The sequence below is a fragment of the Saprolegnia diclina genome, assembly GCF_000281045.1.
Source record: "Saprolegnia diclina VS20 unplaced genomic scaffold supercont1.8, whole genome shotgun sequence".
Classification (NCBI taxonomy): domain Eukaryota; phylum Oomycota; class Saprolegniomycetes; order Saprolegniales; family Saprolegniaceae; genus Saprolegnia; species Saprolegnia diclina.
In genome coordinates, this window is record NW_008246075.1 from 796,956 (window position 1) to 817,804 (window position 20,849).

General features: G+C 59.1%; 8 protein-coding genes across 9 annotated transcripts; 5 read left to right on the plus strand and 3 right to left on the minus strand.

The window, feature by feature from the left end:
- The first annotated feature begins 411 nt into the window (after positions 1 to 411).
- On the plus strand, positions 412 to 2,675 carry SDRG_03551 (hypothetical protein). Its single transcript, XM_008609186.1, has 2 exons — positions 412 to 1,315; positions 1,367 to 2,675. Exons 1-2 carry the CDS (start codon positions 449 to 451, stop codon positions 2,315 to 2,317), a joined length of 1,818 nt encoding a protein of 605 aa, XP_008607408.1. The 5' UTR covers positions 412 to 448; the 3' UTR covers positions 2,318 to 2,675.
- Positions 2,641 to 3,835, minus strand: SDRG_03552 (hypothetical protein). Its single transcript, XM_008609187.1, has 5 exons — positions 3,651 to 3,835; positions 3,405 to 3,607; positions 3,240 to 3,360; positions 2,947 to 3,192; positions 2,641 to 2,902 (listed from the first exon to the last, which is right to left on the minus strand). The coding sequence occupies exons 1-5, from the start codon at positions 3,720 to 3,722 to the stop codon at positions 2,675 to 2,677; spliced, it is 870 nt and encodes a 289-aa protein (XP_008607409.1). The 5' UTR covers positions 3,723 to 3,835; the 3' UTR covers positions 2,641 to 2,674.
- Positions 3,836 to 4,400: 565 nt separating this feature from the next.
- On the plus strand, positions 4,401 to 6,128 carry SDRG_03553 (isocitrate lyase). The gene has a single exon (XM_008609188.1). It carries the CDS (start codon positions 4,441 to 4,443, stop codon positions 6,052 to 6,054), a length of 1,614 nt encoding a protein of 537 aa, XP_008607410.1. The 5' UTR covers positions 4,401 to 4,440; the 3' UTR covers positions 6,055 to 6,128.
- Positions 6,129 to 6,261: 133 nt separating this feature from the next.
- On the minus strand, positions 6,262 to 7,333 carry SDRG_03554 (hypothetical protein). Its single transcript, XM_008609189.1, has 3 exons — positions 7,136 to 7,333; positions 6,961 to 7,086; positions 6,262 to 6,910 (listed from the first exon to the last, which is right to left on the minus strand). The coding sequence occupies exons 1-3, from the start codon at positions 7,241 to 7,243 to the stop codon at positions 6,404 to 6,406; spliced, it is 741 nt and encodes a 246-aa protein (XP_008607411.1). The 5' UTR covers positions 7,244 to 7,333; the 3' UTR covers positions 6,262 to 6,403.
- Positions 7,334 to 7,908: 575 nt separating this feature from the next.
- SDRG_03555 (hypothetical protein) lies at positions 7,909 to 11,406 on the plus strand. Its single transcript, XM_008609190.1, has 8 exons — positions 7,909 to 8,833; positions 8,881 to 9,239; positions 9,288 to 9,486; positions 9,533 to 9,948; positions 10,002 to 10,326; positions 10,373 to 10,500; positions 10,553 to 10,837; positions 10,892 to 11,406. The coding sequence occupies exons 1-8, from the start codon at positions 7,915 to 7,917 to the stop codon at positions 11,192 to 11,194; spliced, it is 2,934 nt and encodes a 977-aa protein (XP_008607412.1). The 5' UTR covers positions 7,909 to 7,914; the 3' UTR covers positions 11,195 to 11,406.
- A 2,951-nt stretch (positions 11,407 to 14,357) lies between these two features.
- Positions 14,358 to 15,864, plus strand: SDRG_03556 (hypothetical protein). The gene has a single exon (XM_008609191.1). The coding sequence runs from the start codon at positions 14,454 to 14,456 to the stop codon at positions 15,732 to 15,734; it is 1,281 nt and encodes a 426-aa protein (XP_008607413.1). The 5' UTR covers positions 14,358 to 14,453; the 3' UTR covers positions 15,735 to 15,864.
- A 1,950-nt stretch (positions 15,865 to 17,814) lies between these two features.
- On the plus strand, positions 17,815 to 18,940 carry SDRG_03557 (hypothetical protein). Its single transcript, XM_008609192.1, has one exon. It carries the CDS (start codon positions 17,866 to 17,868, stop codon positions 18,844 to 18,846), a length of 981 nt encoding a protein of 326 aa, XP_008607414.1. The 5' UTR covers positions 17,815 to 17,865; the 3' UTR covers positions 18,847 to 18,940.
- SDRG_03558 lies at positions 18,914 to 20,820 on the minus strand. Of its 2 annotated transcripts, XM_008609194.1 has the most exons (10): positions 20,668 to 20,820; positions 20,407 to 20,624; positions 20,213 to 20,360; positions 20,062 to 20,160; positions 19,934 to 20,016; positions 19,766 to 19,892; positions 19,616 to 19,719; positions 19,481 to 19,572; positions 19,377 to 19,431; positions 18,914 to 19,331 (listed from the first exon to the last, which is right to left on the minus strand). In XM_008609194.1, the coding sequence occupies exons 1-10, from the start codon at positions 20,749 to 20,751 to the stop codon at positions 18,992 to 18,994; spliced, it is 1,350 nt and encodes a 449-aa protein (XP_008607416.1). In that variant the 5' UTR covers positions 20,752 to 20,820; the 3' UTR covers positions 18,914 to 18,991. The 2 variants fall into 2 exon arrangements, with proteins under 2 accessions (XP_008607416.1, XP_008607415.1); XM_008609193.1 differs by having other exon boundaries at positions 18,914 to 19,431.
- Positions 20,821 to 20,849: the final 29 nt, after the last annotated feature.

The window sequence follows — 20,849 nt, forward strand, 5'->3', positions numbered from 1 at the left end:
GTCCGAGGAAGCGCCCGGTTGTCACGACGGGAGCGTGACCACGCGTCCGCTCAAGGTCCACACAGTACTACGAGCAAGCAGTCCATCTTGATGCGTGTAGGGTCCATGAATGTCGGGCCATGTAAAAGCGTTGAGAAGGCTTCTACACTCGAGGGCCAATGGCGGTGCGTGTGTATCAAGCGCGGTAGGTACACGCAGGTACACGGACGCAGCCTCTACAACGCGGAAAAACGCGGTGCGTTTAACGCACGTTTTATGCACGTGGCGGAATTGCCCGGAAAAGGACCTTGGATTGGTAATGGGCGCAAATAATTTCACGGCCCATACAAATGGAAAGCTAATATAATAGGTGGCACTGTAGCTCTTGCGTTGGCCAATCAGAAGCGAGGTGGTCCATTGCAAATCCCGGAGGGTTTTTTGGCCATTTCAACAGAACCGACTCGTGAGCATGAGTACCGAGGAGGCGAAGGGCCTCGTCGTCGCCATCACGCACGTCGACTACACGCCTGCCGACCGGACGCAGTACGTCATCCGCGTCACGGACCACCAGATTCACGGCGTCGAGATGACCGTGCGCCGGCCCTACCACGAGTTCCGCGAGCTCCGCGCTAAGATCTTGGCCATCATGAAGCCGTTGGCGATGGACTCGGCGAACGGCCGGTTCCTCGCCGCGATCGAAGCGCTCTCGTTCCCGTCCAAGCGCCTCTTTGGCTCGCGCACCGAGTCGGTCGTCAAGACGCGCGCCGAGGCGCTCGACAAGTGGCTCACCAAGGTCTTGCTCTGCACGCACGAGTACCGAAAGGCGCAGAAGCGCAAGTCGACCCACGACTCGTCCTTCAACACGCAGGGCAGCGTGCTGGTGCTGGACGCGCTCAAGGAGTTTCTGACGACCGACATTGAAGAGATCAACCGCGTGCCCGTGCCGATGGCGACAAGCGATGAGCCCAAGGTCGTGCCAATGCCCAAGCGGCACTCGATGCCGATGATGACTCAGCGCGGTGGCAGCTCGAGCATCAACGACGAGAACGAGCGCCACACGGACAACCTCCCGGGCTACGCGCCAACGCTCTCGCCGCGGTCCCAGTGGACCAAAGAAAAGTCCAACTCGGCCTCGTCCGTGGCCACGACGCGCCACGAGTCGTCGTCATCACTCGCCTCCAACTCGTCGCTCTCGTCATCGCTGCCGCCGCGTTCGATTCTCAAGTCGAACGAGCGTCCCGTGTCGAGCCGGCAAACCCGCGCCAAAACGCGGTTCGAGGACGCGCCCGAGCCGACGCCAACCAAGTCGAGCAACCGTCCCCGCAGCAGCAACCGGGTACGCACTCTAGCATTCTACTGCTCAAAAGGCTCATGCTGTCGGTTCTAGTCGAGCTTGTCTCGGTCGCGGGACGTCAACTCGTCGTTTCTGAAAGATGCGCGGTATGCGTCAACAAAGCCGGTCGTCCTCAAGCGCGTCCCGTCCGGCAACGAAGCGCAGATCGTCGGCAACGCCGAGACAGAGCTTCAGTCGCTTGGCCTCACGCGCGACTGCGCGCTCATGCTCCTCCGGTACCTCGACAAGTTTCTAGCCAAGGCAATGATCCGCCAGCCGGGGTGCTACCGTATCACGCCCGACAACTGGCTCGCGATTGACGCGGAGCGGCTCTGCCTCGAGCTCGAAGAGGCGTTCTTTGATCCGTCCGAGATGACGCGTGTGCTCTTGGACGACGCGACGCACGAGTGGCGCATTCCGCCCAAGCTCGAGGGCTACATCCAGTTCAAGTGGACAATGGACAACCACAAGAAAGCGTCCGAAGACTCGGACGACTCGGACGACTCGGAAGTCGAGATCGTCTCGTTCCGGGGCAAGAAGAAGTCGCGCTTCTCCGAGCACGAGATTGACGAGATCGAGGCCATGATGAGCAACGGCAATGCGAGCCGTGAGCAAATGAAGCAGCTCCGTCGGCAGCTCCACGAAGAAAACTGGGAGCGCTACAGCCGCCCGGGCGAGAGCGCGGCGCGCGGCAATGCCCTCTCGGACGACGACGCGTCGGACGACGAAGACGTGGTGACGATCTCCAAAGCGCTGCCCGGGTCGGTCTCGGTCTCGGCGGCGGCCGCAGCGTTTGAAGACAGCGACAGCGACAGCGACAGTGGGCCGCAGCGTTTGAAGACAGCGACAGCGACAGCGACATTGGTGAGAACGAAGATTTTGAAAGCTTCATCCAGCGCAAGAGCCAGAAGCTCACCGGCCGACTGCAAGGGCTCGTGTGAGCGTCGCGTCGACGTATGTGGTGTTTGGCTCGTGAGTGAAGACGCACTTATTTATGTGTACTAGCAACCTCTTTCTCCTCTACTTTGTCTGCTCGTGGCTGTACCTAGCTTTAGCACAGAGCTGCACCAAGCTCACCGAGCAGACAAAACAGTGGCGAGGGTGCATACAAAGGGATCCTGCCAGTCGACGACGAACTCGGCTGCCCTCGACGTGCCACGCCGGCTGGTGCTCAAAGTGCAAGTTGGTCGTTATGAGATCACGTCACATGGCTTGGCCGGGGCTCCATGTGGTGATGATGCAGCAGGACTCTTCAGCAACCGACGGGTCTGGACAGCAACGTCTACGCCAAGCGCCACCTCGGTCCTGCCTGCAGGATCGGAGCTAGATGGGAAAGGAATAAATTAATATATACACGGGTCGCTACGCGTCACTGCTCACGCTGGAAGCGTCGCTCGCACGCGCTGCGAGCTCCGCCTCGTATGCTTCGATGCAAAAGACCTTGGGCGGCGGCGCACGGAGGCGACAGCCGCAGAGAATGCAGAGGAGGCAGAGCGAGTGGAAGAACACGAGCTTGGACGCGCAGTTGACGCAGTGCTCGTTGCGCATGTAGCCGCGGTACCCGACGTACGCCACAAAGAGCGTCGCGATCTAAGCACCCGTCATTCGTACGCAAATGGCACTCGCTTCGATACCAGGAAGCCGCCGAGCGCAAAGTACCAATACGGCGACGGCGTGTACGCTGGACGCACCGACACCATGCGAATGCTCTCGGTAAATGTCGTCGGCAGCGCGGTCGACTCGATGGCGGTGACCGAGCACGCGTCGACGCCGACCCAAAACACCGCGCCGCTCGACGCGCTGTACTCGGTCACAACGAGCTCGAGCGTATACCCGACAAGGTACAGTCCCTTGGTGCGCTTTGGCCATTGGCACACGACCTAGAAGTGGAGTTGACTCGAGAAACAGGAGAAGCATCCCTCCATACCAGCCCCGTGTCGGTGAGGTTGCGGCGGCGCGCAAAGACGTACTCCTTGCTAATGTCGTTGATGATGACCGACTGCTGGAGCAGCGTGAGCGGACAAGCGAGGTCCCATGTCTCGTCGTTCCTAGTCCCGCCATCGTCAACCCTCCACTCGGTCGTACATCCCACCCTGTAGGTGTCGGGTTGCTGCAGCATTGGAGGCAGTACGACCGGCCAGGTACGAGCTGGTTGGAGATGCCATAGTGCTGCGACGTCCCATTGCCGTTCGAGCAGCCCGGAAGCCCGTAGCCTTGAAAGCACGACCCGATGAGCGCATCGGACGTGATTTTCACGCCCTTGACCCAAATCGCCCCAAACACTTGGTTGGTCGCCTACGCCTGTTCCTTCGCATCCGCGGCCGCGACGGGTTGCTACCTGTGGGTTGACGAGCTCCTGAGCGACAGCAGGAACGAGCCACAAGAGCGCCACGAGGGCGCTTTGCCGCATTGTGGCTGCTGCGACCCGTTTCGCCGTTTCGCGCGGTACAGACCATCAACGCGCCAGAGACGCGCAAGGTACCCACCGCACCCACGACCGCCGACGCCCACCATTCACCTCGGGTAGGTTGACGCCCGTCGTTGCCATCGTGTCGATGCAGCCAGCACGCGATCACGCCACGCCCTCATGGCCATGCACCGCGCATCTCGTCGTCAAGGGCTTTGCAGTTCTGGAGATAGCCGACTATATCGAGTCGATGTCATTTCTTATAGCAAATCAACTTGCATTCAAATTGGCTCGGCGTTGGTGGCACGACCAACGCATCCGTGTGATCCAAGATGGCGTCGGAAATTCTTCCGCGGACGCCTTGGGAAAAAGAAGCAGTCGGAACGTGGCCGATCGTGAGCTGTCGAGTCAACAGGCAGCACAAGAACGTGCTCGGTGCGCGTGCTGTTGAGTAAACTATAAGCTCTGAGAGACTGCGATCTTGAAGTGGCCGAAAGATCGGCCGCTTTGGCTTGTGATTGAGCAAGTAGTTCAACTTGACCACGTGACGACGGCCTGTTCGGATCCATGAGCTTCGATGATTGGCTCCTTCAAAAGCGCAGCGATTTGATTGGCAGATGGAATTGGGGCCGTTGACATATCAATTGTCAGAGGTTGCCAACGCAGTGTCGAGTTGGCTCGGCGTCATTTGCCATCTTCCCGTCCGACGCCCAGAACAACCATGAGCCCGAACGCCCACTCGCGCCTTGACCGCATTGGCAGCCAGATCTCGCCCGCGGCCGCCGTCGACGACGAGACGCTCTTCCAGGCCCGCGTCAAGGCCACGGCTGCCTTCATCGCGCAGGAGCGCTTCAAGCACACGACCCGCCCGTACGGCGCGCAAGACGTGGTCAAGCTCCAGGGTACGTTTGAGACGGCGTACGCCTCGACGCAGCAGGCGGTGAAGCTCTATTCGATGCTCCGCCAGCTCCAGGCCGAGGGCAAGTGCAGCCACACCTTTGGTGCGCTCGACACGATTCAGGTCGTCCAGATGGCCAAGCACTTGACGTCGGTGTACGTGAGCGGCTGGCAGTCGTCGTCGACGGCGTCGACCTCGAACGAGCCCGGCCCGGATGTCGCTGACTACCCGATGGACACGGTGCCCAACAAGGTCGACCAGCTCTTCCGCGCCCAGTGCTTCCACGACCGCAAGCAGTTTGAAGCCCGCCGCCGCATGACGCCGGCCCAGCGCGCTGCGTCGCCGGCTGTGGACTACCTCCGCCCCATCATTGCCGACGCCGACACGGGCCACGGCGGCCTCACGGCGTGCATGAAGCTCGTCAAGATGTTTATCGAGCGCGGTGCGGCTGGCATCCACTTGGAAGACCAGAAGCCGGGCACCAAGAAGTGCGGCCACATGGGCGGCAAGGTCTTGGTCACGACGGCAGAGCACATTACGCGTCTCATTGCCGCGCGCCTCCAGGCCGACGTCATGCAGGTGCCCCTCGTCATTGTCGCCCGCACGGACGCTGAAGCCGCGACGCTCCTCGACAACAACTCGGACCCGCGCGACCACGCGTTTGTCCTTGGCGCCACCAACCTCAACGTCGAGTCGTACGCCGAGGCGGCCCGCAACGGCCGCGCCGAGTCGTGGGACAAGCTCGCTGGCTGCACGACGTACCCCGCTGCGCTCCGCAAGCAGCTCAACGCGGCCGCGGTCGCGGCCTTTGACAAGGGCCTTGACAACGGCTCGATCGTCGGTCTCGAGGGCATGAAGAAGTTTGCTTCGCAGCACGGCGTGAAGGTCGCCTTTTGCTGGGAGAAAGCCCGCACGGTCGAGGGCTACTACCGCGTGCAGGGCGGCGTCGAGTTTTGCGTCTCGCGCGCCCGCGCCTACGCGCCGTACTGCGACCTAATTTGGATGGAGACGACGGTGCCGGGCCTCCCGCTCGCGCGCACGTTTGCGAACGGTGTGCACTCGCAGCACCCGCACCAGATGCTCGCGTACAACTTGTCGCCGTCGTTCAACTGGGACGCGGCCGGCATGTCGGACGCGCAGATCCGTACGTTTATCGACGACCTCGGCGCGATGGGCTACACGTGGCAGTTCATCACGCTCGCCGGTTTCCACAGCGACTCGCTCGGCATTACGCGCTTTGCCCGCGACTATGGCACGCGCAAGATGCTCGCGTACGTCGAGGGCGTCCAACGCGCCGAGCGCCAAGAAGGCGTCGAGACGCTCAAGCACCAGGGCTGGTCGGGCACGGAGCTCATTGACGCGATGCAGAACACGGTCACGGGCGGCCTCAGCTCGACCAACACCATGTCGAGCGGCGTCACCGAATCGCAGTTTTAGACTTTTGCATCTTTTTACAGCTTAAAAACCCTACACCTATAACCAATTTTCCACATGTACCTCGAGAACCACACGGGAATAACGCGTTCGTGCATGGGCCGCTTCGGAAGGCTCGATCAGTCCGCCTAGCACCTGGGCAGCGTCATCCCTTCCAGCGCCAGTGACTCCGGCCACACACTCAGAGCACTGGGATCAAGCGCAGCCGACCGGTTCTGCGAAGACATCGGCTGTGGTAGCGTGTCCTCCTGTTAGCTTCTGTTAGCTCGCCTCCAAGAACACGTGGCGACTCGGTGCCAACAGCAGAGCCATGCAGAGTCGTGCTTGAAGATTGGGCTGCAAAGAAATGGCACTACGTGGATCGAAGGAGCGCCGATATGGGTAGCTGCTGCCATACAATTGAGGCTCTCGGCTGGTCCACTGGCACTTCGAGTGCGATCGTTGCAATGTGCGTCGCGTCAAGCGCCGTCGTAGAAAATTGCCACGTCCGCGACGCCACGTCGTCCACGAACAGCGTCGTCGCATCCACGTTGGTGCAGTCAAACTGCGCGCGCAAGAGGTCAAAGCCGACGCCGACGCCGAGCGCCTTGACGTACGCCTCTTTGAGACTCCACAGATGAAAGAAGCAACGGAGCGGGTCAACCGACGCGTGGATCTGCGCCCACTCGCGCGGCCCAAAGAACGTGGTGAACGTGGCCAAGAAGCTCTCCGTCGTGACGTGCGATGGCTTGTCTGTGACGCACACCACGTCGACGCCGATGCGCACGTTCTCAGCTGACGCGATCGCAACCAGACTGCCTTGGTGCGAGACGTTGTAGTTCCACGTGGGGCTCGGACAGGCCGGCCAAAACGGTTTGCCCTAGCCCAAGCAGCTACGATAAGACCTCATAGGCTGTGTTGACACCTTACATGCGGCGTGCGTTCGAGGTGGATGGCGTCGAACGGCGTCTTGAACGCAGTGTGCACGACATGGCGTTGGAGCAGTCGGCTCACGAGTGCGAATTTCTGGTCCTTCGCAAAGCGAAAACGCTCGACCTGCATCGTCGCGTCAGCTGCACGCTGGCAACATTGCCGTAGGTAGTACCTTCTCTCTCTCGCCCGGCGGGAGGTAGGCCAAGAGGGTGCTCCAGACCTCCGGCGTCGGAGCCCATGTCCCGGCGTCCATGTACCATGCCGTCACCATCATTTTCATCAATTACCAGCGACTTTCAACCAATCAAGCTATACCAATTTGAACGTCGAGTGCGCATTGGTTGAAAAGATGGCCAAAATGGCAAGGCAAGCCCAAGCTGGCATGGGCATCGTGGAACTACGACCTCTCGGGGCCGTAAGCAGCGCGCAGAAGCCCGTGGACGCGGCTCTTTGATGAGAACTACCTTGTGTACAGCGCTTTGTTTCGGTGTGCTGACTAGGACCGTTGATGGAAGTGTGTCACACTATACTCGGGCGAGTACATCGGGATGGCACTGCTGATGGCGGTGCCATGCGTCCGGCAAATCCGCAAAGATAATGGCTCACGCAGGTTCCTACCTGTAGCAAGGCCAAACGTGGTTTTGCTGCTACTGGGACTAGTTGGGCTCAGGATGCAGACCGTTGAACCTGCGGGACGATTGCAAGGCAAACTCCTTGCACCACCGTCGGTCGTCACGCACGCTGTATGCTGGAGAAAGCCTCGGGCAGATGCATTGCTGGTCGGCCACTTGGTGCATGTCAGCGACTCGTCGTCGTCGCCACGCTCGACGCCGGATCCCAAAGCAGGATTAAGCGCGAGAGAGCGCTGCGTGGTCACTGATTGGCTGCATTTCAAAGCCACCGTATCCGGACACGTATCCGGGAGGCGTTCATTTTGAATTCCAGGTCGGTATGGAGAAGAGCGTCCGCGTCGCCGTCCGCGTCCGCCCGCTCTCGACCAAGGAGAAGGCGACCGCGCGGCCGAGCGTCGTGGCCGTCGCGCCCAAGGAGCACCAGGTGACCGTGCGCAAGAAGACGTATACCTTCGACCGCGTCTTTGGCCAATATGCGTCGCAGAAGGACGTCTTCAAGGGCGTCGTGCAGAGCGTGGTCGACGAAGCGCTCGCGGGCTTCAACTGCACGGTGTTCGCCTACGGCCAGACGGGCACGGGTAAGACGCACACGATCCAGGGCAAGCTGAGCCCACTTGACGAGAACGCCGGCATCATTCCACGCAGCGTCAACTACATCTTCGACAAGCTCCAGGCTACGAAGAGCGAGTACTCGGTGCGCGTCTCGTTCCTCCAGCTCTACAACGAAGAGCTCAAGGACTTGCTGGGCGAGAACAAGAAGGACAAGCCGCTGCGCCTCATGGAAGACGCCAAGCGCGGCGGCGTGTACTGCCAAAACCTCGAAGAAGTCACGACGCTCACAGCGTCGCATGTGTTTGAGCTCCTCGAGATTGGCTCCAAGAACCGCATCATGGCCGAGACGCTGCTCAACGACCAGTCAAGTCGCTCGCACTGCATCTTTACCATCCGCATCCACAGCAAAGAGTCCAACATCCCCGGCGAAGAACTCATTCGAAGCGGGACACTCAACCTCGTCGACTTGGCCGGCTCCGAGTGCATTGGCCGCTCGGGCGCGCGCAACGTTCGTGCGCGCGAGGCGGGCAACATCAACCAAAGTCTCCTCACGCTCGGCCGCGTCATCACGGCCCTTGTCGACAAGCACCCGCACGTGCCCTACCGCGACTCGAAGCTGACACGGCTCTTGCAAGAGTCGCTGGGCGGCCGCGCCATGACGACGATCATTGCGACCCTTGGCCCCGGTACGCCCTCTCTCGACGTCTTGTCCCATGTAGCGTGCTGTGTCTAGCGGGCGACTGCATTGATGAGACCATGAGCACGCTCGACTACGCGCATCGCGCCAAGAGCATCAAAAACAAACCGGAAGCCAACCAGCGCATGACCAAGCACGTCTTGATCAAGGAGTATGGCGTCGAGATCGACGCGCTCCGTAGCCAGCTCATGGCCGCGCGGGCCAAGGACGGTATCTTCTTACCGCCCGCCCAGTACGCCGAGATGCAAGACCGCCTCGCGTGGTTCTCCTCCAAGCTCGCCGAGCTCGAAGACGAACTCGACATCAAGACGACGCTCGTGGCCGAAGTCGAAGAAGCGCTCGAGTCGTCCAAAGCCGAAGTGACCGAGTTGGACGGCAAGCTCTCGGCCACCCAGGTACCTACCTCCTTCGTAATTGCAAGTCTGATACAAATTACTGCGTAGACGGAGCTCAAAGCTACGGCCGAGACGCTCGTGGCGACCGAAGTGCAGCTGCGAACGAGCGAAGCGCAACTCGAACGCACGCAAACCGCGCTGCAAGTCTCGGAAGGCAACGTCACCGAGCTCCAGCGGCAAGCTGCGATCGCGACAACCCTGTACAAGGACCGGCTTCGAGACATTGCTGCGCTGCAGGACGCTGCGGGTACCTCGTGCATGCACTGACAGTACGTGCTGACGTATGGTCGTAGGCCGAAAAGAGGCGCTGCTGCAAGCCAACTATGCGACGACGCAGGCGTACACAGCGCACGCGACGTCCCAGTGCCAAGCGCTCACGACCGCCGTCGACGCGTTAAAGAAGGAGCAAACCGACCAGATGACGTCGCTCACGAGCCACATGCACCGGGTTGCAACGTCGTACGAAGCCGCGCTCGGTGACGTCGCCAACCAATTTGCATCGGTGCAGAAGGACCTCGCGGCGCTTGTCACGGGGATGCTCGCCAAGGTTGAAGGGGGCCATGAGCGCGTGCACGCCGACCAGATGGAACAGAAGGCACTGAGTGAGACGCAGGCAGCTGCCAATGCCGCCGCGATCGACAAGCTGTCGCCGCTCACCGAGAGCCTTACGTCGCGCCTCGAAGCGCTCACTCGCGTCAGCGTCTCCTCGGTACGACAACAATGCTCAGTGCAGACATTTCTCAAAAGTCGATGATCTGTTAGGTGGCCGCCGTGGTCGACAGCGTCCAGCGCGAGTGTGACGCGATGCGCGTCGGCATGGAAGGCTACACGGCGCGTCTTGAGAGCATGCTCGACGCGACGCAGAGTCGCCTCACGACCACGCTTCAAGACGAAGTCCAAACGCGCGCGCGCGACACGCAGAGCGCGGTGGCATCGCTGACGACTACGAAGGAGACGATGCGCCACCAGGTCGAGGCGCTTCAAGCCTCGCTCAAGGCACAGCTCGACACGTGTCTCTCGTCCATGCTGCAGTCGCTCTCGGGCACGTCGTCGTCGCTGGAAGAACAGGCCTCGGCCTCGGACGAACGTACTGCTGTCAATCTGCTTCTACCTTTGACCTTTCGATGCGCTAGGGGCTCAAAAGCTACTGGCGCAGGTCGCTAGTGACGTGGCGGCGGCGGCCACCGACGCCGCCGACCAAGCAGGCAAACTGGGCACGCAGCTCGAGACGACGACCGAGCACGTCACGGCCTTTGCAACGGTATATCGTTCTGACGAGCGGCATTTGCAAGCTGCAGATTCTCTTTGTGTAGACGCACGCGTCGCATGTAGAGCATGTGCAGAGTGCGGTGGCCGCGCATGCAGACGCGACGAACGAGCTGCAAGCCTCGCTGCAGAATCAAGTGACCGCGCACGTCTCGGCCTTGCACCAGCAGCTCGCGTCCCAAGCCGCGGTGCACGCGGACGCGTTCGAGGCGACAACCGAGTGGATGGCGACGCAGTTCCAGCGCATCGAGACCGAGCAAGATGCGTACGTGGCAAGCCACAAGACGTCGTCGTCGGTTGTGCAAGACGCGTGCCAAACGTGGCGGACGACGGTACCGTTCTAGTATCCGTGTATCGGAAATCTTAGCTTTGGACCGGGTGCGTAGGTAGAAACGCTCTCGACTAAAGCGGTGGTCCAAGCCACCAACCTGACTGCGGACGTCGTGCGGCAAGACGAAGCTGCGGGCGCGCTGCTGCAAGGGCTCAAGACCGATACCATGTCGTCGGGCGCCACGCCCCGGAAGCGGCCGCACGACGCATCCTTTCCTACGTTCACCGTCCATGACGGACATGGCGTCGACGCCATGGCCCTCGGCTCCCCAAAGCGGAAGCTGGACCTCGTCGACGTTGGCGCAAGCCGCCTCCAGCCCCCGAAAAAATACCTCAAGCAGACCAGCGCGTCGCAGTAAGAATAAGAATCGGCACTATCCGCCTCGTTAAAAAGGATGCAAGTTTGGACGATTGCAAAGCTTAGCGGGCAACCGTAGTAGTTGCTGGGCTCAGCCCTTTCGATGCTTTTGGGACTCTTGCCATGATACCCCAGCGAGAAATGTTATTCAACGTAAGTATAATTTTTCTCCACAAGAAAAAATGGGGGGGACAGCGCCCACTTCTCTTGCAACTGCATAGTCGCACGCTCTTCCCTGGTGTTTTGGCCAGCTACCATATTCGTTCAGGTGCTTCAGTCTCGTCCCATTATCGATCGGACCAGGTGGCGACGTTAATTGCTGTGAGTTATCCACAATATCTGCGTCGAAATTTGCGTACAGAAGAGTAACTTGGTCGCCACTTCGAACCCTGGTACGTGCATAATTTTTAGACGAGCATTTTTGGTCGCGACGGAGCCGCCTTCAGTACAGTACAGTGTTGTCTTGCCAAGAAGGATTTTAGAAACCATTTTGAACACAATACGGTTTCTATTTTTGTTTAGAACTGGAGGTGAAAACTGAGTTCAACCTGAACGGCTGATGTGGAAAGTCTATTTTCGCGCCGAAAGACGTGACTAGACTATGCTTGCGTCGTCCATAGTGCATGTCAGTCCAGAGGAGTGCTGCTGGCACACAAACGTTGTTTATGGTTTCGAGCCTCTCGTCTAAGGTGCAAATGTACAAAATTCGAATTCAGCAACTCGAGAAGAATTTGACGCGGCGCCAAATTTGAACTCACAGCTGTCGGTTCACGTATCTTTTTGCTCGAGTACTAGCATGCATTGAGCGAGGTGCCGTACGCAAACGCCGGGTTTTCTCGAGTCACCTGGACTGGCACTGGAGCTATAAGTGTTGTTGTTGCTATTACGATACGGTGTAGTACTTCCTAATGCACTCGTGAAGTGTGGCCGGTGCGAAGCGAGGAGCGTTCGTGATTCGGGGTTCGAGGCTGTGCGAGGGACAAGGTAGCGCGCACCAAGGGTCGTCTCGGTGAGCGCTGAGCGACTCGTCAAGCGATGGCACCACAGCGCGACGAGCCAGGTACTGAGCATGTCAAACTACAAGTAGGTACTGCATACGTAGATGAACGACGCACATGTCCCAATGGCTTCAAGCCTGCCACGTATTCCGAAGGTTGGACTCATTTCAAAGTCAAGATCGTCGTCTCGGACGCCGCCAAGTAGAAACTGGAGACTGGCAGCCTCGATGCAACAGACGATCATGATGCGTTGTGATACAGGCGGTGCGATGTCTCTTCACCTCCGCCCTTGCTTTACCTTGTGCTGCGTTACTGTCCTTCTCTGGTTTCCATGGCTGACAGACTACTGCATGCTGCTCTCCGCACCGAGCGTCCAAGCACGTCTTCTTGGCTCACTAAAAAAACTCGTCTGCGTGCCATGAGCGCAGATCGCAACGTCACCGAACGCCAAGCATCGCTACATTGCATGTCAGCACGTTCGCTGTCGGACACTGAACCGTCATCGAGGCCTTGAGAGGGATACCTCGCCCAACGCAAGAGAGTACGACTCAACTTTTACTCTTTGCTCGTCAGCAGATACACTCAAGCATGAATTATCCGCTCAGAGATCCACTTCTAATGGTCACCTCGCTGCTATGAATGAATGAATGGCGTCGAGCCGTCTCCGCTATTGGCGGGGAAATTTGGCTCTTCAAGATCGCGCGTATCTTGAAAGGTTGCCACAGAGCTCGATCTTTATCCGGATGCGGCTCGGATCCGGATAAAGGCCCTAGAGCCTTTGACAACTTTGTCCAGCGGATTACAACACACGTTCATTCACAGCGAGAACCGCGAGGTTTCCCTCGTAAACTCTCTTGTCAATGTACTTGTAGTAGCTCGCACCCAGAAGGGTTTCTGATTCCTCACACAAGACTTGACGTTGGGGCAAGAACAGCATCGGTGCCCACCATTTCAGAGGAGGGAGGCGGGTTTGCTTGACGTCCAATAGCTCACCTTTGGGCAGGGCTTACGCCAACACGCTCGTTGCCTGGACCTCCAGCTGACTGTTGGCTCTTCTCTGCGAGGGGAGGACGACAACTATTCCATTCGACGCGGTCCCACAACTGTAGGAATTTTATCGTCGCCACCACACGCACGCCATACACCAGCACAAACCTTCCTGCCCACCCAACGACTCTCGAGAGCTTATCGTTGTTGGCCGTTGTCGGAACAACACCTTCTCAACAGCCTCACCGCACGTCCAGAGCGGAATGTGACTGAAGTTTTCATTCCCAAGCGCTATCAGAGCGCTATCGGAACTATCAGAACGAGGTTACTCACCAGATCCCGTTGCGGTTTGATTTTTTTCACGGGGCTTGGTCCGGCGACAATGGCACTTGCAGCGTCTTACGGAATTCGTGGCTTGTACTATGGGTGAATATGCCGCCAATCGTGTGCCTAGGGCCAGCGCGCGTGGGTTGAAAGCCGCCTTCGAGTCCAAAGAAGTCAAGCACGCCGCTTCAGAACCCACTCCAACAACCTCCGCGCACGCCAGCAAGTGGTTGGTCCGTATTCACTCCTCTCCGTCTCGGCGGACCTCGTCGGCGTAAATTCTATCGAAGCCACGGGCTTCGAATAATCCTCTGCACGTGATCTCGGGAGGGTGATCTCTCTGCGTACGCTTCGATAAAGGGCGATGGTCACACCGCAGGCACCTGACGGTGGTCGGCTTGTGGTCAGGCCGACGACCATTCCACCGCCGTCTCCAGTACTGAAATGATAGCTCATGCTGGCGCCAGCGGCAGCGTTGTACTTCAGGTTTGGATTGATCCATCGAGCGGTGGCTGGGATCGGGACAAAAATAATAACGTTGCAGCAAACAAAGCCACGAACGGTGCAGTCGACGTGGAATTGACCGGCTTTTGGGTCCCAACTGAATGGGATTCGAATCTGGATCTGGCGCGGGACCCAACGCATTGCGCCAGGAGGTCCTGCTGCCGACGACGATGCTTCGAGAGCCTTGAGCCATACCTTTCACACCCAAACGCAAGCAGGACATGCGGTGCTGTGGTCGTGTCGAAGGTTGCGTGTCTGTGGGACGAGAGCCACGTGCTGTCGCAAGATCGCACCCAATTAAATACAAAACCTTATTTATTTTTGTCCTTTTGGCCCCGATGGTTTGTCCCTGCGACATCCACCGCTGACGAACTGGGCCAGCTGGTACCGCCTGTATATGGCTTGGGTTCCAAAGCTTGATGAGCCCACTTTGAATTCGTCTTGATCATGGCACCGTCGTTCCGCAGCAACAAGCGCCTCGGCCAAGAGGAGACGGCGCTGCTGCTCAAGAGCTCGCGCAAGTGCTTGGCGAACCTGCTCGAGCTCTCGACGCGCGAAGGCTCGCGCTACACGTGGGACCTCGAGTCGGACGAGGCGAGCGTCTCCGTGTACCGCGTCCGCCGCTCCAAGAAGCTTGCGTCGAAGTGGTCCAACATGTTTACGAAAGCGGCGCCGGCGCCGGCCGAGCCCATCATGTACTGCGCCGTGACGCAAGTGAGCGGGTCGTTGGAGGAGGTCGTGGACCTCTTCCATGGCAACATGAACGACTCGTCCGAGATGAAGAGTTTGCACAAGCAGCTGCACCCGCATCTGCTCGACATGCAGGTGCTCAAGACGCTCGAGGCGCCGACCGAGTACAACCCAATGCACTCGGTGCAGCTCCTCTGGCAGGCGTACAGCATGGCGCCGTCCGCGCTCTTCCGCCCGCGCGACTTTTGCCTTCTCCAGGCCCAAGACGAGTTTGTGAGCAGCACGGGTCGCCGTGGCTGGGCGCGCAGCCTCCAGTCGTTCGCGTCGCCCGCGTACCCGTCGCTCGAAGTGCCCCACGGCGGCTACGTCCGCGGCTCAATCTACGGCTCGGGCCACCTCTTTACCGAGTCGGCGACGCCGGGCTGCATCGATGTTGTCGCCGTCATGTGCATGGACCCGAAGAGCAACATGCCGAGCTGGACGCAGTGCATGAACATCAAGCGCCACGTCAACAACCTCCATGTGCTTCACGACATCCTCCACGACCGCCGCATGAACGCGGAGGGTTTCTTGGGCGACTTGGACCTTGTCCCGAAAGCGTCGGTCGCCTCCTGCTACGTGTGCCGGAAGGCGTTCCACCTCCTCTCGCGCAAGATCCACTGCCGCAAGTGCGGCGTCGTCGTCTGCTCGAAATGCACCCAAGAGCGCAACGCGACGCTCGACAAGCAAGGCCACACCAAGCTCGATGTGTGCATCGTGTGCTGTGACACGGCCAAGTACCGTCCGAGCACGAGCGGCGCCAGCGACCGCGGCAGCGTTCAGAGCGGCATCAAGGCGCGGTTCAGCAATTTGCGGTCGCCGATGCAGTCGCCGGTCGGGTCGTCGCCGTCCAGCACAACCATGTCGAGTCTCTCATCGCAGCGCAGCGACAACCGGTTCGCCAAGACGCCGACGCGCCCGTCGTCGGCGCGGTCGCAGCAAGCGACGTACTTTGGCATGAACCCCAAGCACGGCACCCGCGTCGTGCTCGTGCACTAACGAGCGTCCGCGCATTTGTCGATCGAAGACTCTTCCGGCCTCAACACCCTACTGTAGCCTATTTATTCGAGCCTAAGTGTTAGCTTTTCGTTGCAGCATCTAATACTCACCGTGTTCTGCTTCATCATCATCGGATGCAGTGCTGCTTCCTCGCGACCACCTCGTCTTCCGTGTCGCGCGTGCCCAGCTGGCGCCGCCTCAAGAATGGCGGCCGCCCAAACAAACTGCGCGACGAACGCCGGCGGCCCACTCTGCACCGATCATTCGTCTTCGCCGCCGTTCATTGGCCATTCAAAAGTGCATACCGGCGTATGATTGGTCCATTCCGTGGAATGCGATGGGATTGGTCAAAATGCAATTCATGCTCTTGGGCAATGTGGGCGGCTTGCGTGCATGAGCAGGCTCGGCGGGTACCATCAATCAGCTCCCAGACTCTGGGAGGACAGACAAGATGGCTGCCCGTCGTCGTACCGGTACTAGTACATATATCTACTGTACAAGCGTCGTCGTTTTACGGTATTAATTGTCGATCCCCGCGCTGACCGTGCGTGCGACCAGAGGGGATAAAACCATCGAAGCATGGCGCCAGGTTGCAGCCACATCTGTCTAACCGCGACAAGCTTGCTCGCCCCGTCGTATTGGTCGGTAGCCGGCAGCTACCACGCCGAGCTATAGCTACGGCGTACACTGTACGACGCGCAGGCAGACGACGCTGGTCGTGACAGACGAGGGTGCATGCCGTTGTGCTCGCACTGCCTATGCGCCGCATCCTGCGCTGTCTTTGTCCGCATCTTGCCTCGCGTGTTGCCCTGTAACCTGCTCGCTTGGCTCTGGCACAGCCTGTCATGGCGCTAGCTTTCCCGGCACGGAGCCGTGTATCAATCCTTCGACTGCTCAACTTCGCAAGTGGACCAATCCCATTGCACGCTTTGTTTGAATTCTCTTCGAACTACGAATCAAACTTGAGGTTGAAGTGCGCCATTCACGTTGATCGACGGCGTCAATGACGAGCGTGCACGCGTTCTCAGGTGGCTTCGATCGACAGAACTAAGTACTACTACGTAATCCTCGGAGCCTCGAATGATAGCGGTCGTCGTCCGGCCCTCTTGGGTTCGTGGTTCGACCAACAACCAACGAGTCGGGTCGGCCACATCCTGTGCCCACCCCACAGGCATTCTTTGCGTAGTCTGGATCTGGCAAGCTCCGTTGCGACTCACAGATGCTACATGGTCGGTCACGCTTCTTTGACGAGCTACTTTGGAGCTACTTTTATTTCTGAGCATTTTGTCCCGGCATTTTTGTCCCGTTTGTCCGTTGCCCCCTCTTTTTACTGCCTCGAAGAAGAAGAACGCGTGCGACAGGAGGGCGACGTGGCACGATTCGTGCGGCCACAGGCGCCGCGTTGGCAGCTGGCGGTCATTTCTTGGCTCGGATTCCGCGCGTCGTACAGTCAGTATAGTCTCGGCGTGTGTACTTGTAGCTGACAATGGCGTCGGCCAAGGTCGTAAGTAGCTGCGAACCAGAAGCAAACCATCGAATGTCCCAAGCACCTAGTACCACAATGCACTGCACACGACGGCTCGGATTGTCGAGCGTTTAGGACCGTGGGGATCGGCTGCTCAACACAGCGCAGTCGTACGACTTGCTTACTGGACAGCTCGACAAAGCAATCGAATGCAGCCACTGACGCGCAGGGCCCACGGAGCTGACCCACGGGGTTTGAAGTGGCGATGTGGCCCCTCTGGAAGCCGTCGATAAAGTATGGCGCCCTGTATCTACCTACAGGTATTGCTCGCTAGGCCCTATATCCGTACTAGCAGGGCCATGCGAGCAGTGCCGGTCGTCGGTAGGCTCGTGGTGGCTGCGGTGTGTACGTCAGGGACTGCAGAGACCCCACGTTGGCTTCTCAAGTCGCAGTCGGCAACGGTGGGTACCAAGTAGAAGCTCATGGCCCAAGAGCTCTAAGAACTCGTAGCATTCGCCTTGGCAAATGCTCGTTTTGCGATTCCTTGTCGCTATAGTCATAGCAATGTCGAGTGATATTGCGCAATACTGTCGATATTTCCACTTGATATTTCCGGAAAAAACCCAAAATAGCGCAGCGTCGGCAATTAACGACCAAGAACTGAGCATGGGCGTCTCGGGCAGCATCGTCCGCCACAACCACGGGTCGGCGGGCCGCCACGGCAACAACCCGCCGCCGCTGTACGGCGACCCGACGAGCGGCAATCCGTCGGCGCCGCCCGTCATGTACACGCAGGCGCAGATGCAGGCGCTGTACATGAGCCGCGGCCGCGCCGACATGGGCTTTCTCCAGTCGCAGATGGGCGCCGCGTTCCAGGCCGCGCCCGAGATGCAAGAGACAACGACCGTGCGCAACGACGTCAATTTGAAGAAGCAGTCGGTCGCGCTCACGACGTTGGCGACCGGCGAGTGCGTGCTCGAGTTCCTCTTTGACAGCGCCAAGCCCTGCAGCATCTTGCTCTACTTCAACGCACTCGAGACCATTGACGACGACGGCAACTCGAGCTTTCTCAAAAAAAAGCCCGAGCTCAACCCGAACCCGGACCCGCTGCCCGTGTACCCGGCAGCGCTCGGCCAAAGCTTTGCGACGCCGCCGTTCGACCTCGCCGCGTGGCCCATCCTCGAGACGACGCACCAAGCCAACACGACAACGTTTCCGCTCATCGTCGAGATTCAAGTCCATGTCGACGGCCCGTCGCCGCCGCAGAAGCAGTCGACGTTCCTCTCGTTCCCCAAGGTGACGCGCGGCGACGATACGACCTTCAAGGCGCACATCCTCAAGCAAAAAGTCCAAGTCCAAGGCCAAACGTACGAGCTCCAAGAGATTTACGGTATGGACGGCTCGATAGCTGCCGCGCCCAAGTCACCGACCGACGGCGATGCCGAGGCCAAAGCAGCGGCCACCGACGACGTCCTCGAAGGCGCCGAGTGCATCATCTGCCTCTGCGAGCCGCGGAACACGACCATCTTGCCATGTCGACACATGTGCATCTGCCTCGAGTGCTCAGAGGCGCTCAAGAAGCCGGGCAGCACGTGCCCGATCTGCCGCACCAAAGTCGAATCGCTCCTGCAGATCCGCGTGACCTAAGATCTCTTATATATCTAAATATATTGATACCTAGTTGATACTAGTATGTGCTGATACAACGATGGCAAGAGAAAGAATTGAAAGAAGGTGAGCCTAACGGGTTACGACGACGACGACTAAGAGCTACGACTATCGCTGGCGACGACTACGCCTGCTGGTAATATCGGTCCAGAGCGTGATGGGACTTTTTCACGGGCGACTCGATCGAAGGGTAGTAGCGGGACGTCGGCGGCGGCGTGTACTTGGTCGGCGAGTACTCGTCGAAGCGGAAGTGTCGGCTTGGCGTGCCCTTGAGCGACGCCGACTCGTACGACCGGCTTTTCCGCGGCGGCGTCGGGAGACTTAGATGGACGTCGTTGTTGTTGCCGCTGTACGACGAAGACGACCCGCAATGACTGCACACGGGGCTGTGGTCGGAGCTGCCAGAGTGGCACGACGAGTTGTTGGGCGACGAGTTCGAGTACGTTCGAGAGAGTGTTTCGACCCTAGGATGCGGTGAGCACGATGGACACGGCGCTATACATGGGTACAGGCGCTCGCGCTTCTTGACGTCCAGTTCTCGTCGTCGCAAGTCGTCTTCAGCCTCTGTGGCACCACGCATTGATACAGAGTTGATACTTTGTCGTACAAGTACCTTTGATTTGACTCTCGCGGACGAGAAGCACGGCTTCTTGCCGGCGCAATTCCTCTTCGATCGCAAGAAGCTCCTTCATTTTGGCCGTGTACCTAGGGACAAGCATGGGCGACGCACGCTTCTTGCAGCATGTACGTTTCGTGAAGCGACGCTTCGGCCAGGGACATGGAGTACGTCTGCAGACGACGCGCCAGTTGTGGGATCCGTTCGAGGTCTTCGATCCGTGGCCGGCGTGACCGCTACGAGCGTTGTCAGTCATACAGGCAGGCCACCGAAAGCGTCCACCTGGCGGTGCAGCATCCATTTGATGGCTTGAAACAGGTCTTCCGAGTACGCGTCGGGGATGCGGGCGAACTTGCCGGCGTTGATCTTCTTGGCCAAGGCGAGTTGGTTGGTCGCATCAAAGGGTGGTCTACAGCAGGGTCAGTTTATAGAGCGACCGATCATGCATACGCAAGCGCCGCCATTTCGTAGAGCAAGCAACCCAGGGCCCAAATGTCGGACCGCTCGTCGTACGTCATCTCGTTGACCATTTCCTGTGCGCTTACGTCAGACGCGCCGCGATATACGAAGCACTGTACCGGACTCATATAGTACGGCGTTCCGACGTTGGTCTGCGCAAACTTGGACTCGCTGCTGAGCTCCTTGGCGAGGCCAAAGTCGCCAAGCTTGGCGTTGCTCTAGTAACATAGACATGAGCGCCTCATCGTGGTTTGCAGTCGGCGGCAATACCTGAGCGTCGAGAAATATATTGCCAGGCTTGATGTCGCGGTGCAGGATTGGCCGGACAGTACTGCCTTCGCGATGCCGGTGGCACTCCTTCAAGGCCATATAGAGCTGCGTAAACACCTGCCAAATGAAGGCTTCTTCGATGGTCGACCTAGCCAGTGCATGAGTCGTCGGTGCCAACAAGGTCCTCGCCGTACCCTTCGCGGCGCTTGCGCTTGATGAGCTGGCTCAAGTCGCCGCCCTCACAGTACTCCATGACGATGAAGATCTTGGACGACTGCTTGTCAATGACGCGGTCAAGGTAGCGCACGATGTGCGGGTGGCGCAGCTCGCGCAGGATGTTGACCTCGCTCACGATGAGCTGCTTCTCCTTCTCGGTCATTTGGCCATAGCCGACCTCCTTCCACACGAGCTCCTACGCATGCTGCGTCGGCCGCCGCATCGCATGGAGGGCGTACCTTGCCGTCGGTCTGGCGCCGGATCTTGCTCACGACGCCGAAGCTGCCCTTCCCGATGACCCGGATGTGGTCGTATTGGTCCATCGTCGCCCGTCTTGGAATGGGCTCTTGATCTTTCGCGGCTTTTGGGGCTTGAAATTACACTTGTTTTTTGTATGCGTTTTTAAACCAGCGGGAGATTA